General features: G+C 40.5%; 1 protein-coding gene across 5 annotated transcripts in view; it reads right to left on the bottom strand.

Moving 5' to 3' along the window:
* Positions 1–2,769: 2,769 nt before the first annotated feature.
* Positions 2,770–20,784, bottom strand: part of NREP (neuronal regeneration related protein) — a 31,573-nt gene continuing 13,558 nt past the window's right edge. For all 5 annotated transcript variants that reach the window (XM_033853091.2, XM_019940837.3, XM_019940838.3 and 2 more), the window contains 2 exons: positions 8,788–8,865; positions 2,770–4,514 (listed from right to left, as the gene is read on the bottom strand). In XM_033853091.2, coding sequence (XP_033708982.1) covers positions 4,389–4,514; positions 8,788–8,865 — 204 coding nt within the window. In that variant the 3' untranslated portion in view covers positions 2,770–4,388. The remainder of the gene's footprint in view (positions 4,515–8,787; positions 8,866–20,784) is intronic.

Here is a 20,784-nt window from a genome sequence, read left to right as displayed (position 1 = left end):
AGGCACTCTTTGACAAGAGTCAGGAGGAGAAAGAGGAAAAAGCATTAAATAAAACTTGTCATTATTTCCATCACTCCACTTTACCAGTATTATCTGAGTTCTGAAAATCCAAATGAGTCCAAACACCTCACTTCCGTATTTTCTAATCTATCAGTTTGTGTGTATAAGAAGGGAAAGCCCAAAGCACTATGGGTTTATGATTAATCATTAAAGGAAACTTTCTCTTTGTTTGCCACATCTGGGGTTTTTGTGTCGTATTAAGGCAATCTGTTATATTAAGAGTTGGGATGTATGAGACCTGTATCTTTTTTTGTATAATGTGGGGAGAGGACTATTGTGAATACAGACTCATTCTCAGCAGAACAATTTTAGGAACACGTCTAGTTTGCATAGAGGATCTATAAATGAGTTCCTTAAAACTATCCATGAGCATGTATGTACTCCCTGGAAAGACTTCACATACTCTGAGTTACACATACCCCGGCTTGAAAACCATGCATTTATCAGACCCGTATGTAGCCTAACCTAACCCAGTCCAAGATGTTATAGCCTGGGGATCTCAGTCACTGGAGGAGAGTAACTGAAAAGTTGAAAAGAGGGCCCAGAGGTACAGAGAGAACTGCAGCAGCCCCTGTTTGGGGACCAGTAATGAGGAGCCTCTGTTTCCAGTCTGGTGTTCACAGACATGCACGTGCTCCAGCTATCACAGAAATTAGAAGATCCCCTGGCTCTTTGTTGGTGCAAATAAGCACATCACCATCTTCTGAAACTAGCAGTTTCATGTTGCAAACTCACAGGCCAACAGAGGGAGGCAGGTGATGTAAACGAACAAAGCAGACGGGGTCTGAGATTAGCTGTGTGAGACTGGATAATGGAGGGGCCAGGCCTCACCAGAGATGGAGGCTGCTACTCAGCTTCCATTTTTCAAGGGAAGCCAAAAACCTGAATTTTCATGTGAAATCTTCCAATTTGTAAATGTTGGCAATTAAATCAACACTTTTATAAAACACATTGCAGGCCAAACAGAACAAGTCTACAGGTCATATCTGGTCCGCGGTTGTTAGTTACCAATCTCTGTCCGCCCAAAGGCAACTGGGTGATATTTTTACCTCTAGAGAGAGAACAAAGCAGTCTTTAACTAAAGTTTGGGTCTCCCGCTCTGACTCCAGCTACTGCTCCAGTTTCTTAGCTCCAGCTCCGCTTCAGCAGTTTATTAACCCTGAACAAGTCGTAGCTGATTCACACGTGGGTCCTGCAAGTTTAGAGTGAAGTGCATGGTCAATTATCTAGTATTTCAAGCTTCATGGGGATGGAGGGAGTTGTCATCATCAAACCCAAGCCATTTAGTTGGATGGACTTTCAAACATCATTTATTTCAGCTTCCCTGTTTTTACAGCTTCCATTAACATTTTCTAAATATTCCTTTCAGGGCTGATAGCACTTGGATTAGTAAATAGTATTATAGTTCCTGGATGCTCTCCTCATTTGCCTTCAGTCTCTGGAGCTTCAAGGACTGTAAAACCTTCTTCAATCAAAGAAATATCTATAGGTCTGCTCTCAGCCATTCTCACTTCCAGCCCTTGGCCTACAATTACCCTGAGGCTTTAACTTCAGATGGTGTGCTGGTTTTCCAATGTGTCCACAAATTCTTTGATACTCCTCCCTTCAGGAGGTAGAGCTTAATTCCCTCCCTGTGAATGTGAGCTATACTTAGTGACTTGCTTCTAATGAATAGAATATGATGGATGATAGTGATTCTGAGAATAGGTCACAGGCATTATGGCTTGCTCCCAGCTCTCTCTTGAATTACTCACTGCGGGGGAAGCCAGAGGTCATAAGGACACTTAAGCGGCCCTGTGGAGAAGCCCATGCATGGGGGAACTGAGTTCTCCTGCCAAGAGCCATGTGAGCAAGCCACACTGGGAGCAGATTCTCCAGCCCTGTTTAAGCCTTCAGATGACTGCGGCCTGCTCACCTCTTGACTGCAAACCCAGGACAGATCCTGTGCCATAAACACCAGCGCAACTGCTCCTGAATTCCTGACCAATGGAATCTGTGAGACAAGCAAATTTTGTTGTTCCAAGGTGTCAAGTATGGCTGTAATTTGCTATGTGGCAATAGATTAACACAGAGGGGCATAAAGCAACCCAGCCTACCGTCCTCCTGGCCTGGCCTCATCACCTTTCCTGTTCCAGTTTAACCAGGGCAAGAAGACAAGATGTAATTCCTCCCAGCTGTGATGTTAGCTTATCATTTGCTAGATTCCAGGTAGCTGGCTATATATGAATTCATGATTTAAAATCCTATCTCAAATTTTTATCCACTTACAAGTGGATAAAGCCTTTTGTCTTATACATTTGTACACTTTTGTGTGTGTGTGTGTAAGTATTCCATGAAGCAGCAAGGTCAGGTATCTTTTGAGATGGGTAAAGAATACCACAGAGTAGGTCGTTATGGCAAGGGGTAAAAAAGAGTGTTTTGAGGTGTGTGGGAGTGCCCTGAAAGAGAAAAAATATAGAAATAAAAGGGTCTCGGTTTAATTCTCCTTTGTACCCAGAGGCAGCTATGCAAATACCATCCTAATGAGCCACTGCCTAGCCCCTAATCTCATAAAACCCTCAGAAGGGAAAATGCATGAAAGGCAGAGCTGATTCTATCTCTTTTGATATTTGTCCTTGGGTCTACTTTTGGGGCTCTGAGAGCACATGAATTAACATGAACAAGTGAAAGCATTCAAAAGTAGGCCTTTCCAATGACGAGCCAAGCCAGTTACCATACAGCTTGCATATTTATTGAATACTACTAAAATAGCTAAAATACATTGGGTACTTGTTGTGAGTGCATCAGTAAAGATCACATTGCTACAAAAGCCTGCATATTCAGCAGTACACAACTGCAACTCTACGGAAATGCCACAGATGCAGAATACTGTTTTCTTGCTCTATTTACACAGCGGATATACCTATTCTAACAAAGGAGGGAGGGGGGTAAATGCACAGGAAACTCAGGCCAATGGGGGAGCGAGAAGAGAACGAAGAAGTGCAGTGCATGCGTCGGTTGATGTGTAACAGTCAGAAGCGGGACAGTTCAGAACAAAGCCTGCCCTGTCAAAGGAAGAGCTAAAAGACAGTTATATAAAAATTAAGGTGGGCTTTCAGACTGGCTAACACAACAACATTCCATGAGTGGATGGTATTGTCTGATTGTATTTTTGTTTATCCATTTCATTGGGAGCAAGGACAAAAATGTAAAATCTACACCTTGCTTATCAGAACTGCCGAAAGAGAGTGCTCTGCCTTTAAAAAAAAAAAATTTGTAAAAACATTTTTTTCCAACCTAATTTTTGGGAAAGGTCTAATTTTCATGTTCCTACTGAGATGTCAGTTTTTTAGATTTTTTTCAGAGGGCATTTGTTAAAAAAAAAAGTTTGCCCTTTCTTCCCCAAATATTCTTTCAAATGAAAAGAACCAAAAGAGACACCTAAAAATGCCTGTCAAATTATTGCTTTTCGTTCTCTAAGTGAGGCAGGCGAGGCTATGGAAAGGAAGAGATTTGGTAAGGAAATTACAGTTTTGTGATTGCTCCCGCTACAGTGACTGCGTGTCCAGGAGTGCCAGCCCATGAGACATGGGTCTCTACCGCTCTGTGGTGGCACTCACTCAACCTACAACGCTGAAGAAGAAAGCCACACTGAAGACACAAGGAGAACAAGTCAATCCAGTCTAGAGAACAACATTCGGGGAAACAGAGTACCAACACCTTCTTAGAACATGAAAATAAAAAATAACTCCATCAGAGCTACCTTGCCAAGGAGCATGTTGAAAGTCCAAAATAGCACCATTCATCAGTGTCTCAGGTCCTGTGGCAGCATCTCGATCACTTACCACAAGGAAACAATGAGTTTCAAACTACTTCTATACATCGAAAGAGTACATGGATAAAATATAGAGATATACAGACAATTGATGAACATAAACTACTAGGCTTGTTACATCTAAATGAAAAAAAAAAAAAAATGGGGACTCTCAGCCTCTGCAAGAAGCAGTCGGGAGCTGTGTGAGTGAAAAGGCAGAAGTGGACCGGTTGTGTGAGAGCAGAGGGGGTTTGAGTTGTGGAAGACATCGTCGTAGCAAACCAGGCCTGAAGGCCCACCTGTAAGGGTTGTAAACGTGGATTCACAGTGTGAAATTCTGAGCGTTTTCACTTGAGTCAGAATGATTAAAAACTGGTTTGATGATACCTATTTGTCCACTGTAAATTCTCTAAAGCAAGGCTCAGAGTCCCATAGTTTCTTCTTATACTTGATGATTTACACAGAAAAAAATCCCATATATGATACCATGACCTCATCAATACCCATACACCATGTGTAATACAAATGGAGGTGATTAAAAAGAGAGGAGGTAACTGATTCCCGGGGAGTGGAGCTCACTGCTGCCAAGTGGATGCAGGGAGGCAGCCTCGGTCTGGCCATCCTTCTTGCGGCTCACTTCCTTTGGGACAGGAAGTCTTCCCTGAAGAGCACACAGACAGACACACACAGAAAAGAGACACACTGAGTCACGCTCCTAAAACCATTTGAAAACTTTTGCTTCTCTCTCCCGCCTTTTATCCCTGAACTCCTGGTGTTTTGCAGAGCTTACATATTAAACACAGTTCACCTGAATGTAAATATTAGGTCTGTCGGGGCATGAAGTAATTAAACACTAGCTGCCGTGGCTGCAGTGGCATCAAGCACATCCCTAATGGCTGGGCCCAGCCATGCAGGAGACAGCATTCCCCAGAGTCAGGTTCCTGAAGACAGTTTCCAGGACCCGATAGGACCCCCGACAAAAGACTGGGTGAGAGGTGTTCCTAGGAGTGCTAACACTTTTTTTAAAGAGTTCAGCGGCCATGGTGGGGATACTTGTTTTCTAATACATAATAAAAATATTTAAAGCATGCCACAACTGCACAAATGTAATTTATGTACAGTTTATTCTAGAAGCAACTGGGACAGTCCCTATGGGCCTTATAGTAAGAACCAGAAGTGGGTCCCAAAGGCAGGGGAGTGTCTGGGAGGATAATCATGTGGGCTGGGGGTGGGAAGGCGGCGGCTGCAGAAAAGAGGAAACTAGTGGGAAACCAAGGCCAGAAGAGAGTGAGATTCAGCTAGATTGGACTGACTGGGGCTCTTCTAGTCTCTCCTCACGATCCTGATGAGTGAGGGTTTCGTGTTTCTGACTAGGAGAATCCAAACGCACTGTGACTGATGATCCTTTGAGTACCCACGGGGAGAAGCTCCCCATCACAACCAAACAGCAAGAGGACAGGACAATGAAGCCCATTTGCCCAAACGATGATGCAAAATAAAGGTCTTATCACAACTAGACTTTATGCCTCATTCAGAAATGAATACAGTGAACATTTGACAAGAGTCTCTTTTAGCCTAACACTTAATTACTGGAGTTGTCTCAAAAAAAATTATCCACTATGGTTTTAAAAGATCTGTTTTTTTTTTCTTTTCCTTTTTGTTCAGGTTACATGTTCTAACAGGATAGTTATAATAAGCCAATTTGACTGAATATAAGTACTTGGGTTAAAGTGATAATCTTGCTTTGTGATCTGCAAATTACTTTATTCAAATTTTTTAAATTCAGAAGTCAGAGACTTCCAAGCAACTTGAAACCAAATAAATGTTTTCAGCAGCCACCAGCGTGAACTAAATGTAACAGATAATTCAACTTTAAGAAGTCTTATTTACTGTATAGGGTTCCCATATTAAACATCTGTTATACCTAAATATGTTTAAAAAATCTCAGACTTTGAGAGCATGTAACATTTTTAGAACGTATATGAAATCCACTCAGTACGTACTTTAATGCTCCAGTCTTAGTTTGTGATTTAGAGGTTGTTTTGGTATCATTAAATACCAACAGAACCAAACCAGAAAATTAAATTAAAATATAATTCATCATTTACACACACTTAAGGATCTAGATAAATATCCAAAAGCATTGTATTGGGCAGTTCCCTTCACTTGTGAAAATAATTTCAATCTTGAGATTTTGGCATGCAATCCCACTACTTAAAAAAAGAAATCCACTGTAGTCCTGATGTCTTTAATGTCTGTTTCTCCTCCCCTATCAACCAGTTAGCATCATGGTTCAGGATATGACAAGCTTAAGTTTTGGGCAAATGAAGAATTCAATGGCTGTTAACTGTCATAGGCCTAGAAAGGGAAATCAAAAGTTCATAACACATTTCACTCAACAGCTATACTCTTTGCATGGCTGGCCTTAACACTGCCTCCTTCAGACTTACTGTGAAGTGAATATATAGAACATCAGTTGGTCCTTATATAAGTCTCAGTTTTACTAATCTCTTATCTCCATAAAAAAATATACAACAAAATGAAATAAAGAGCTGGGTGGGATCTGGGTAATTGGGAAAGAAGTCCTTTCAGGAAAAAGAATGTGAAGGAGATTATTTCAGATTTGAATTTATCACGTTTACTATTTTTTTCTCTTTCAAGGACCCAAAATGTTCACGCATGTCTTCCCTTCATTATTCATGTTTTGTGTGCCTACTATATGGATTGAGCACTCTATTAGATTTTAAGTCAACGGAGACAAAAGCAGTCCCTCCAGCCTGCCCTTAATTAATTTGCTGTATTGGAGACACCTAAATAACTGGAGGATAACAAGGCAGTGCTGGTAAACCATGCAGGGAGTTCTGCTACGAGGCACCCTGGGGAGCTCCTGGGGAGATAAAGTTCTGTGTATACTCCCTTTGGAGGCTGGAATTTACTAGATTTCAGTCCCTACCTCCTGTCCTTCATTAACAACAAAAGAAGATATTTCTGCCCCCATTAAAGGAATTTCAAGCTTCTGCAGCAAGGGGAGGAGGTATTTTGAAGAGGAGACACAAAGATGTCTTACTCCCCACAAGTAAGGCCTTGCAAGAATTCAAACACACAGTGTCATATCTTCCTCTATCATCCACCATATAATGGTCCCTACAGGACTGAGGAACTTGAGTAATCCAGAAGGCTGGAGGAGGGGATGTGCTCCTAGACGTCCCTTCGCTGATGTACCTCAGGTAGGATGGCCCTCTCTGCTCATGACTGTTAGTACATGAATCCCCCAGTTACTCAATAATGTGCTTTAGGCCAAGTAAGCCAAGATTGTTTTCCATATGATTATGCAAAGACGTGCTTTTCCAGAAGGCAACAGCTAGAAAAAGGACAAATATATTATGCTTGAAATACTATTCATATATTTAGAGAGGAAAGAACTCAAAATAATAGAAGACCTGAATTCCAGGATCCACTATGCCAGCCCCCTGGAGCATACCTCAATGCAGGGAAGGCCTAGGACACAGACTGGCCTTCCAAGAGGAAAGGGAGGCACTGTTGACCTCACTGAGGAACTTGCCCAGTCTACCCCTCTGGTTGATACCACCAGTATCAAAGAGAGGACCTCTGGATGCCTCAATGGGGCAGGAATTAATGAAAAGACTATACTCTCCCCCTTCTCTTCCATAATCACATCTTCCTCTCAGCTACTCAGGGGAATTATGCCTTGAGGTGGCCCAGTAAAGAATGTCTAGACTATACGGCGCCCCTGGTGGTGTGGTCCTGCTGAGGAGGTGGGGTGTGGGTGTGTTTTAAGTAAAGCTCCAGTATTTTAGCGCAGCTCCACTCCAACTCTACAAGATCAGAGCAACTCTAGGTCAGGCAGGGCCCAAATCATTTGGTTCACCCACTTTGCTGCCAATGATTTCAGCCTTGACCTTCAGAAATTCTCTGAAAGATTAAAAGTGATTTAGAACTGTTTTCTTCCAGTGCAAACTGCCAGTAGACATAATCTCTTTAACTAATGTCTGCCTGTTAATAAAAGATAAGAAATTGCTGAAACCATTAAGGGTAAGTAAGATAGTTTCCCAAAGTTGAAATGACAGTAGTAGCTGGGGAGTCCTCTCCATTGGTCAATTACACTTAAGAAATTTTTAAATGGAAATTTTATTTTCAATGGACTCTATTTTTTTTTTTTAATTGCAAAATCAATTGGTCAGTGGTAAAAAGTACAGTCCTCCTTGCTTAAGGTCAAATTGATATTTACCCTAACGGGAAAGTCCAAAGGTATCTACAGTAAAAACTGGTAAATGTTTTTGTTGTTGTTGTTGCTGTTTTGAAATGCTGCTAAAATCTAAAATGTAAATTTTACAAATTTTCTTAAGGCAGAGAATTGTCACGCCTTAAGATGTCTGAACAATGAAAGCATGTTTATAGAAAATATTTTTAGGCTAAAAATTATAAGAAAAAATATAACAGCTTTTTTATATTCTTTCTGTTTTGTTTCATGGGTAATCTTATCAGATAGTCAGGTATTATTACCAGACAAAACTGTCACCATCTTATACTCTTAAGATAACTTTTAGTTAGATATCCTCATATTTGAGTTTATCCACCCAGGAATGGAACGAACAAAATAAAAACCTGCAAAAGGTACATTTGACAAATTGGTTCCATGATTCTTAAATGAAAATTTGCTTTGGACTTTGGACTTGTCAAGAAAGAAAGATAGTATGAACTGTAAGAGTCACAGGACTTTAGGATATTCTTTTTCTTTTTGTAGTATATGTTATTTCCAAGGTCATAATAGTATCAGGTTAATGGATTATTATAGTAGACAATAATGAGTATTAAAATTAGAAATAATTGGGTTTTGAAATTGTTTCTAAATGGAAAAGAACCAAAAACCAAAAACCAAAAAACCTTAACAAAATGTCAGCTAGAGATCTTACCTTAGGAAGCCTTCCCTCCATTTCCTTGTTTGGAAATGGTTCTTGACTGACCCAGACAGAAAGCTCTGGGTAAGAAACCTAGAGAGATATAAAAGTACACACATTCAGATTAAAAACTGGATCCACTCTGAAACCACTTGGGAACAGCTTAATGAGCTCAATTCTCCTCAATGGTCACTTATTTGCCAATTGCAACTTAGAGTGCTGGGGAAGCCCGTCAGTTCTTCAGACTGTCAGTGTGCTTCTGAATGTACACTGCACTCAGGAGAGTTTTAGCTCAATGTCTTCCAAGACCAAGTCCAGCAGAGCAGAGATATCAATCAGTGCTATCTTTTAGCATGCAAAGTGGTAGCTTCGTGGCTTACTGCCTGAGCAAACGAAGGCACCGGGGAGGCCTAATTTTCAAAGCAACCTGTGATAAGCATCCTTGCAAAACTCCATGTTTATGAGATAAATGTGTCATGTACCCACCAAACACTGTTAAATCCTGATTCATTTATTAGAAGGCTCAATTATGCACAAAACATATGGAGGAAAGGAAGAAGCAGCCTGCATCCTCCCCAGATCCACATGTCCGCTGACAACGTACTCTGCCCAGCTGCCTGAAAGTAGCCAAGTGTCTCAGAGAGGGGCAGGGCAGGGGACTGGTGGCATCGCCATGAATGATTCAGAAAACGCTAGCTGTTGCATATGGGGGTGGGGCAGGGGTGGGACGAGGTGGAGAGAGTGAGTCCCACTGAGCAACTCTTCTTTCAATATTAAAAAGGGTTATGACGATCCTAAGAAGGTTGCTGACTAGCTGTTCTCCATCTCTGGTAAAGGCAGGAGAGGGGATAAGGACTTAAATTACAACTACAGATTTAGGTCAGCTGTAAGGAAGAACTTGGCATAAGAATTGTTAAATTACTAAAAGAATTTAGAGAGGAAAACTGTGAAATCTTCTTTAAGAAATTTAGAAACCGAATCCAACAACCATCTGTCAGGGCTAATTTACATTTGATACAGCCCTGCTTGAAGGGAGGGGAGAAAATTAGGTAAGATTCCCTCCAGATCTGATTCTCTGGATGCTGTAAATGAGCTTCACATTTAATAAATAATATTAAGAATTACACCTCATTAATTGGTTAACAGACTTGTATGTCTTTTTTTGTTTATGTTTGAAAGCACTAGATGTGGTAGCCTAATCATCGGGCTGACTGCAATGTTTTCAATGTCCCCATCAGTCACTTCTGTCAGGGGGTCTGAGGCACAAAATGTGACGGCTGTGCCTGTTTTGTGGGAGAGTCTAACAGAAACTATCTTTGCTCAACCCCAGGGACATTTATGGCACATCCCACTGTACGAAGCAATCTTACATGCATTACCTAATTTATCCTGAAGGTAGGTTGTAAATAGGTCTTATCATTACAGCGAAGAGGAAACTGAAACTCAGACAGGTCACATGACTTGCCCAAAGTCACACAGTGCAGGATAGGACTCAAACTCAAGCCAGGCTCCCAGGTTCTGAAGCTGGGTTCTTTCCGCCATCCTGATGCCCTCGAATTATCCCAGAATGCAAATTGCCTACCACCTCTCTTTCAAAATTACACCAGTCCACAGCCACCACACACATTTAGGTCTTAAATATTTGAGAGCTCATGCTGCAAGAACTGGGCCTGTTTTCTGACTTCGGACTGGGTCTGCTTTCTGGGCCATGCGGTTCCCCCAACCCCAAACTCCTGCCTCTTGCTCAGCTTTCCCTGCTCTGCTCAGTTCCTTCTAGGAGAATGCCACCATCTGCCTTGTCTGGGACAAACAGCCACCACTGACATTCCCCTGAACCAGGAATGGGTGAAAAGAACAAAACTGCCATCTTAGATACACAAGCTTTGTTTAAGGCTTAAAAGAAAGTTACAGCACACAGAATCCCACTTTGGGAAATTATAGGAGATCTCAAATTGGGACCTACTGTAAATTCACTCAAATAAATAGATAAAAGACGATGACATCTCTACATTACTGCTTTTCAAGGCATGCTTTACGTATAATTAAAAACATGACACATATCAGCAAGAAATAATACTCTACTGTAAACCAAAAACATTGATAGAAATACATGTAGAAACATAGTAGACACATGGATGCAATGAAAAGCAAAATCAAGTAAATGTTGTATCTGTTTTCTTATGCTTTTTTATGATATTCTACTTTAACAAAATGACACTACATTAGCATTTAACTTCTAGGTCCAAAACATGAATACTGAAGCCACCCAAGTCTGATCTGTAGGGAAAAATAGCTTACCCCTCAGAAATTATTATACTTACTGTTACAATACTTATTACAAGTTTTTTTTCCAAGAAATTTCCTTTTTTTTAAAGAAAAACAGCCAGCGACTGTATGCCAATGAGTATCTGCCGGCAAATCCATGACTAAGGAAAGTTCCTTCCCTACTTCAAATTTGTTCTTTTGAAACATATTAATTTAGCTACAGATTGACCAAGGGCATTTCTAATTAGGCATTTTCTTAGTGTGTGAATCATAAAGTAATCAGTGTATATGTTACGAAAAATAAATGTCACTTTGGCCTTGTGGTAAATTCATCTTGTCTCCTTCTGAGTCAGAATTTTAAGCCCAAAATGGCAGGGACATATAAGAATCTCAATTACATTCTTAACACCTGTCTGGCTGGTCTCTAAGAACTCAGTATATCCCTGGACACAGAATCTAAAGGGGAGTAGTTAAACTTTTATTTTTTGGTTTGGGGAAAAGGTGGTAGATTATTAGAAATATATGCTACCTACATTACAGCTTTGTTCATTCCTATACCTGTGGTGTTTTGAAGACTCTTAACATGAAGGACTTAAGAGGAAAAAAATCAATGACAATCATTATCCTTACTCTCAAATAACTTAGAATACCTTTGTCCATGCAGGCATTCACCATGAGTTTGTGAAATGCCCGCAGCGTGCTGCACACAGATAGACTCTGGATATCACAAGAAGAAAAATAGAGTTCCTGACTCCTAGGAACTCAAATCAAGGGGCAGGGGAGGCAAACAGCAGGGGCGATAGATCCTCTAAAAGATCATTTTAAAGCATGTGCTATGGGCTGAACTGTGTTTCCCCCAAAATCCATATGTTGAAGTCCTAACCCCCAATACTTCAGAATGTAACTGAATTTGGAAATAGGGTAATAAAGAGGTAATTAAGTTAAAATGTGGTCATATGGGTGGGCCCTAATCCATTATGACTGGTGTACCTATAAGAGGAGGAAATCAGGACACATCTACACAGAGGGAAGACCATGTGAAGACACAGGGAGAAGACAGCCATCTACAAGTCAAGGTGAGAGGGCTCAGAAGAAACCAACCCTGCTGACACCTTGACCTCAGATCTCGAGACTCCAGAATTGTGAGAAAATAAATTTCTGTTGTTTAAGCCACCTAGTCTGGGGTACTCTGTTTTGACAGCCCTAGGAAACTAACACAGTGTGTTTTAAGTGCAATTTTAAAAAATGTATAGGTTATGTCAACTGTAATAGCAGTTGGAATATCCATCAACAAATTTAAAAAAACAAACAAAACCAACATTTAGCAAGACATCCACTAGTGCTGTCAAGAGAGGAAGTAAGGGTGGCAGCGAGGGATCTGGGAGGGTATGTGATGGCTGCCAGATGCAAGCCAAGGAAGACAGAAGGCTGAGGGGTAAGGATGTAATGAACTCTGTGGGGGGAGGCACCTCCACGGCCAGATCTCGCTACAGCTCTCAGTGGCCACAATAGTAACGACACAGATGCAACCTCACAGGCTGCTTCTTACCTAGTTCAGAATATCAGAAGCTGACAATGATCCTGTGATAGAGGCTTCTGAGTGCTGATAAATATGTGGGTCAGAAAAGAAGGTAAGTTGATCTATCTTTCCGGAGAGCATCTGTGCTTGCTGGACCCCAAATCTGTTCATTCTTCTTGGTATTAGTCAACTGATGCTCCGAAAGTGGACACATGGTTTAAATTGTATCCCTTGCATTCAGGTTTCTGGATTCAAGTTTGTGTTTTTCATGAAGACCGGTTAAACTAACTTTTCCTCTCTTAAACTTCACCAAGTTCTCTCTTGGTGGTGTGAGCACCTCAGAAATGTAAGCACATGGGAATCCCTCACAACTGTTGTTTTATTAAACAAGTAAACCAAAGTTTGTCTTAGTCTTCACAAGAGAAGTGTGTTCTCTTAAAACTGTCTTCCATATATAAAATAAACAACTGTTTGTTTTTGCTCAAGTAAAATCCTCAAACCCTCTCGAATACTGCTCTTCCAGATGTCAGGAATCAGAGAAGCAAGCTATAGCCTCAGCAATTAAGAAAACATCAGTATTTGTGAAAATACAGAGGGGATGAAATATTTTAATGTTTTAAATTGGAGAACATGCAAAGGTTTTGCTTGAATTCGGGGGAAGGTTGAGTGTTTATGCTCATTGAATATGTTAGTCATTGCGTCTTTTTCTATAACGCCACATTTATCTCATTGATGACTATGTTTAGAAACAACAGAACATGAAGAATCATGTTGGTTTAAATACACTAATCATGATAGATATGTATTTAGATATCCATGAGCAATTCTTAGTTAAAACCAATTTTTTTTGCTTTCAAGTATACTTTATATATTTTAACCCACTAATATAGTTTTATGGAGAAAAGGTACTATTTCTTCCTCATTCCCTTAAATGTATTTGATGGTTGGGCATTTAAGTTTCAATTGTCTATCACTGCATACAAGTTTAGAAGAAAATGCTCATGGTTTTTGCCTTTTGTAATCTTTATTTCCTTCTTTCTTTCCAGGCTTGTTTTATTCTCAGGGCAATGCATAGTGAAAAATAACCTCATTTTTTAAAGTCTATAAGACAATTAGCTTGCAATGATTATTGCCAAATTAGAAAAATAAAATGTGGAGGAATCAGAGACCACTCAGGCAAGGTACCCCGGCCCCTCAAAATGCCAACTAGATTATCATTCAAATTATTTTTTCTAACCTCTCAAGCTTTTCATGGCAAAACCTGCTATTTATTTTCCAACAGTATAGTCCACATACAGAATCAATCTAATTGACATGCTTCCTATCACTTCTACCAAACTGCATGTAAATTTTGAACTATATCTATTTAGTACCTGTTTCTAAATTCGTATTTTCCTCTGCTCATTTACTGTCTTTATCAATATTTCTTTGGGGAGACTGTTATATGAGAACAATCTTCAAAGCAGGGTCATGGCTTTATTCGGAGCCTAAGTATACCACAGACATATACGCTGCTTATTTCGCTGGTTAACGTAACTTCTCAGAAACCTGCTATGAAGATGTTGCATGGCTTGCTTGTTAATGACCATAATTATAATATTATTTTCTACCCTTAGTGGGATTCTATGTGCTTAAACAATGGTCTTTTTATGACTTACCAAGGATAGGTGCCCACCCCCAGCAATTAGGAGAGGGAACTAGAGTGGCAGATGTCCAACCTGCATAATTAATTCTTTGAGCAGCAAAGGAGTATATTTTATCATCTCTCTGCCAATGTGTGTGTGTGTGTGTGTGTGTGCGCGCGCGTGGAGCCAAGTTCTATTCTGCCTAATTGGCTGGGAGGTTGTGAAACCCAGTACTGTAATACAAGGAGAATTTATGTGCACATACATGCTCTTCATTTCTGCAAATACCCTTTGAAGTGGTGCTATTAAGAATCTCCCTCAAAAGTCAGTCTTCTCCCAGGTGTTACTGGTCATGGGAGAGGGCAGAATGTAAACTGAAACCATAAATGAGTTACAAGGTCATTTTCTCTGAACAGCATTACATCAAAGATTAGATGGTGCCAAAAGATGATGCACTGAGCTGTCTCTCTAGAGACCCACTCTTAGAGATCTGCCTAACCCTGTGAATGCTGCTTGGAGATGGAGTACACAGTGGGGGAAATGACCTGCAATTAGAAGACCAAAAGATAAATATGCAGAACACTGGGTCATTCAGATAGTGTACGTCACCTCTGCAGATTCTGGAAAGTAAAATAAAAGTGTTAGTTGGTCCCTAAGTTGGCCAACATTCTGGTTCGAGAACTAAGTGAAACATGCAGCGACCTAACTTAAATACACACACACACACACACACACACACACACACACACACAGGAGCTGGCTGTGGTAACAACGGGTAATCACAGAGAAAGACTTACAAGCACCTGACTGTTGCACTCAACCACAAATGCCCTCCTGCTAGAAAGGAAGGCATGGCCTTTTAGGGCACTGCTGTATTACAACACTTGCTGACACTCCCGGTTTTTCCATGGCCTGGTAAGTTCTTAATCTGTAGAAATGAGGGTGGGAGAGACAACCGGGTTCATAGCTCACAAACTGGTTAAGCCCACTGGTATTAACTTTGCTTTGGGTGCATATGTTTACTATGGGCACAGAAAATGTCCACATTTTATTACTATTATGCAGCAGATTATGTTACTGCCCGTGATTACAGGTCAGGCAGGCAAAGGATTCATATCTCTTTACTTTGTGAGTTGGGGTGTTTGAAACAAGCTGTGTAGAGTTTAATAGTGGAATCCTCTAGATTCCCTCTGCTGGTTGTGAAGCCATCTTGAGAGGCCGTTGATGAATATGTGGGAGCCTGACAGCTGTGGAATTTCATTTCTAGATTTCAACTAGGCAGAGAAAGGAAAAGGAAGTCTCCTCACTGGCAACAAAATGAAAGTGTTTACATGTGAAATTAATCGTCAGCACAAAGAGCTTTCACAGTCACTCTGTTCCACAATATAATATTCTGCTTGTTTGGCTGCTGAGTCTTTTAAAATTTGATTTCTATGAATAAGAACAAAGAGTTAGAGGAGCCAGGAATCAAGTCAGGAGCAAGTCACAAAAGGTTAACAACATTACCCAACTCTGCTCTGTCACCCCTCTTTGAAACCATGCGCTATGTGAGTTTGGGGGGTTTGGATGGCGTGTGGTTCAAGGCAGGGGTGAAGCAGTAGCTGGAGAACTCAGTGTGCTGAACCCGAGGTCAGTTGCAAACGTTTGTATTGTGCAAACTCCTCTCATCCCAGCCTCATTCCTTTCCAACAGGAACGTGCCTAACACAAAGCAATCCACCTAAAGGCTCCATAAATCCAAAAAAGGGAGTTACTGATCGAGGAATTCTCAGATTTCTGCCAAGGCACCCTCCCCTGGGCTGGAGGTCAGCCTGGTACAGGAATCAGAGCCAAAATGTGGACTGGACTCCGGGAATTAAGTTCAACACTTCAAATCTAGACTTTTAATGGGTGACTTTTCTTTTCAGTGATGAAGACAAAACAAAGTACAAAAAGCTGATAACAGCCCAAAGTAAACCAGGAGAAAAAGTACAAGAAGAAAGCTTGGAAACAAATCTCATAAGGGATATCTAAGAAGAGATTTTCTGAACAAAGGGAAAAAATAAAGCAGCTTGTAAAAACTCTAGTTTGAGATTAAGCAGTTTGTGAGTGAACAATAAGAAAGTGCAGGCCACAAAACAAGACATTTGCTCTTTTCAGCAGAAAAAAAATACTGGCCTTTGTTAACTAGCAAGAAAAAAGAAAAGGCCCCTCAGGCATTTAAGCACAGCATAAGCTTCTCCTTGCCCCATGACCTCAAAAAATATGTTAATAAAATCTTTACCTCCCTGGAGTGGAACCAGAATAAATATTTACTTAACACGTCTGAGTTCTAAGTCTGGACCACCTTATTCCCTTATATAAATTGGTTTTCATTTGTAACCAAGAAATCAGAAAAACACCACATCTTGCAATGTTTCTCCTACTTTTAAGGTGAAAGAAAAGAAGAAGGAAGGATGAAAGGGAATGAAGGGAGGGAAGAGAGGAAGAAAGAAAGAGAGCAAAAGACTGAAAAACAGGAAAACGAAGGAAGGACGGAAGGAAGGAAAGAAAGAAAACCATATTGGGCCCCAGTGCACCAAACTGCACTTAGGAATTTTTGAACTGTATTCTCTGTCACAAATGAGAGTCACGCTGTTGATATGCTTTCCAATACTAGACATCTGGAACTAGCAGGACTTTTTCCAAGCACATTCCAAGGTTAATAGGAAACATCTAGACTTGCTTTTATTAGCTGGTTTGAATAATTTTAGGTATGCTGGGTTTCAAACAACTACAAGAAGTCTGATTTCTACTCACCAAGAATACTGATTTTTCTTTCCTCTTGTCCTGAAGTTACTGCACCATCCACTAAAATCTTATAAAACTTTTCACCAACAACATGGAAGAATAAGTCCTCAAAACTCAGATTTCTTTCGCTAAAGCCCTCAATCAAAGGCTAGTGCAATAGGTATTTATTTATCTGGACATAAGGATTTGGGGTTCTTCTTGATCTGGATGAATGATGAGATAACCAGTTGCTTTTGACGAGCTTGTGGACATTTCAAAGCATTCCTATTGATGACATGAGCAAGACTGACTTTTCCAGAAAGTGTGTATTTTCTCCCAAAGTGCTCATTCCGAAAGAAGTTATTCTCGCTTTCCATCAATGCACCCTCTTCTGCTGGCAGCTGCAAACCGCTCAGCATTTAGCAAAACACATTTCACAGTTCAGTGCTTGTCTTGCACCGTCTTGGTCATTCAAAGACTGATAACTCTTTAACAGCAAACAGCATCATAACAGATCACCAAATTTGGAGGGAAAATGGTTTCTGTTGTGGAGAGGGTGTAATTAAAACTGGTTTAAATCAGAGGCTAGTTGATTATCTTATAAGAAGTTTGGCTTTAAAAAGGGGGAAAATATAGCCAGATCCGTATCTGCATGCTGTAAGTGTTTAGGTCACAAACAGGGCACTAAGAGGCTTCCAGTAACCTGTCCTCTATGAAAACTGGCAAAAAGCTAAAAGTACAAGAGGAATAGAATAAGGTTAGGATGGACGTGCCCCTGTACACCACCTGGATTTTCAGCCCCACTGAGTACAGCTTGGTCTGATTCAGTATTAGTCTTCTCCCTGACAAAGGCTCAGCCAGGCAGTACCATGGGAAGCAGAGAAGACCTATGGGGGCGGCCACCAACCCAAATAGACAAGGTGTTTCGGTACTGGGAGTCACCCAAAAAATACTTCAAGAGCTGTGAAGATAACTGCAAAAGGAATGCCAAATTAGGAGGCTAAATTCCCTGGGAAAGGGATCACATATTCCAACTGACGCGAAAAAGCCAGCTTTGGAAACTCAGAACTTCATTCCAAGTCCTGACTGCATTCTGCGACAACAGAATACATTGACATTGACATCTTCTGGGCTTTTCCCCCTCAGTCCTTCTTCCATTGCAAACCAATCAGCAAAACTATACTACTCCAAAGGAAGAGAACTGTGAGCAATGCATGAGGGTTGTTGGAACCCACACGGGCAGAGTATGTAAATTTGGAGACCCACAGTTTCCCATGGCAATGCATACTAGAGTTCATTGTAATTTTTTTTTTTTTTTTTTTAATTTTAGGCATGTTTTCCAGGCACACTCATTTAATCCTCAGGGTGCTGTCGCAAGGATGAAGTGCATCAATACCTGTAAAGCCGCGGCAACAGGGCCCAGCACACAAGGACTAAGTGGATCTGGGGTAGCTGTTATTATCATCACCCTCACAGTCTGACAGATGAGAATGCTGAGGGGGAGCAGTCAGGGAGCCTGCCCAAGATCACACACCCAAGAAATGGAGAAGACAGGATGCGAACCCAGTCTCTCTTCTCAGAGAACACGGTCTCTCAATATCGATCTTCTCTGCTATTTCCCCAGAGCTACCTGCAGTGGCGTCATGAGGCTCCTGAGAGCTGGGGCCTGTTTTCAACCCCCAAGTAGGTGCTGAGCATCTCCACTTAGTGCCCTTGTGATGAAATTTAGATAGATTTCTGACACCTACTATCAAGAGTAGTTTTCTCAGAAATATTTGTTACTCTGCCAGCTGTGTTTCTGATAAATAGCTGCCCTCAAAATTAACTTACCTAAAAAAATCAGCACTGTCTGAGGGCACAGAGGGTGTGCTCGTCCACATGTCACTACAGTAGTGGGGGAAAGACTACTCTTAGAGCAGCAACTCTCGCTTGGCTACATGAGGGCTGCGGATCTAATTAAACCCCAGCAACACTCATCACCACAGTTTTGTCTTTTTCAGTTTTCCCTGGAAGGAAATGTTCAGCACAATATAAATATCTAGCAAACACTGCAGCTAATTACAAAGGGCATTTGCTGAGAAACAAATGGTTTTCATATGACCCCTAAATGAACTCTCAAACGACTTCTTCTCTGATGGCCTAGTAACGGACAGTCTAATCCAGAATATTTTTCTTTCATCAGATGCCTTTGAAATCATGTTCACTGTAACTCTGCTTTTCAAAATTTCAATTTCAGAACAAACTGTTTAGTCAAAGGAGAATTAAACTCTTATCTTTACCAATGATATACAGATATCCAAACCATACACTACATATAAAGTAATCCTAGTTGAAGAGGAAGAAAACAAACACTTATTAGACCAGAGAGGCAGTGTGGAAACTACTAAGAATGGTAATTCAGAAAGAAAAAAAAATTTAACCCGATTCCATTTGGAAACTTTTAATTAATGTAGTAGAAATGCAGTCAGTACTAAAGACAGAAAAATGGAAACATAGAGATCAGGGAACAAGCCAATTATTAGTTATTTCTATCATGAAGGTAACAAATAGAAAATAACAAGGAAAGTAGTATCTGATCCTCAGACTACAGGCAGAGTACTGTATTCAATCAGTCAAAGACATAGTGCCCCTCTGGGTTTGTCTGAACAACGTAAGAATACTGATCAATTTGGTAAGAATTCACATTAACTATCAGATGAATTGTTTATATGATGCCAAAGAAACAAATTTAATTGAATTTCTGATTGAATTGATTGTGACAGTGTAGACAATTAATCCTGTAAAAGAAAATTAAAGTTTCAAAAGGAGTCCTCATGAAAAAAAAAAGCATAGGCTTAATGAAGATGAAATGAAAAGATATGGAGACTTGACTCCCAGACCTTGATAACAAGATCAGAACAATTTGAGATTCTATTATCAAGAAATGAACAAAACATCCAAAGGCCAGAGGCATTCTGTGATGTATAATTAGACCTAAGTCTCCACAGGGCACATGAAATGGAGCCTTAGTTGTGGTCCAGAGCACCTAGGCTTTGGAAACAGTCAAATCCAGGTGACTAAGGATCAAAATTACAAAGATGAGAAGGGCTCCAAGAAGATGTAGGCAGAATTTTTGATGCTCTATTAACTGAATTGGTTGAGTAGATATATTAATTGACTATCCAATCAATAAATCAAGAAATAGTTACCAAGTACTTACTTTCTGTGAAGCATTTAATATTTAGTAGGTAGCTTTCAGCTCTAGAGAATGAACATATTATCAAAGAAAATGTCCCCATGACCTTGGGCTGGAAGTGCCAAAGTAGCAAAGAAAACCCTTTTTTTTTTTTTTCTCAAAAAAGTTTTTCAGAGCTAAGCCACCAAATCCTGGATATCTATTCAGGAAAGGAGAGGGCTAGTTAATGAATTCATCTTTTCAAATTCTAATTCTCTTAGCCATGCAACCACAGAAAGTACATGAGATCGCATCTTTCAAACAGTGGGTCCGTTCCCTGCCCAGTATTCATTCTCTCAGCCAGTGTTAACTGAGTCCCTACAACGCAGCAGGCACTAGGCTAAATGTTCAACCATGTGCTGCCAACAGTGCACGCAGGTTCAGCAACCACCTGGCAAAGGTGCATAAGAACAGACTCTCTCCCCTCATGGTCTCAGTAAGCCTTTTGGTAACTTTCACTATGACGACAATGAAGGACATGAAACAGTCCTTCTTAGTAAAGTACTTGATAACAATCCCTTACTTGGGTCATGTTTATAAGTATCTTAGTCAATAAGTTTTATTCATCTAACTACAGACGCTAGTTTTTCCTTGACAGTTCTTAACGCTGGCTGCCAAACACGCAGTATCTTCTAATTTCTA

The sequence above is a fragment of the Tursiops truncatus genome, chromosome 3, assembly GCF_011762595.2.
Source record: "Tursiops truncatus isolate mTurTru1 chromosome 3, mTurTru1.mat.Y, whole genome shotgun sequence".
NCBI lineage: Eukaryota > Metazoa > Chordata > Mammalia > Artiodactyla > Delphinidae > Tursiops > Tursiops truncatus.
The sequence above is the reverse complement of the archived record's forward strand: the minus strand, read 5'-3'. Positions and strand labels throughout refer to the sequence as shown.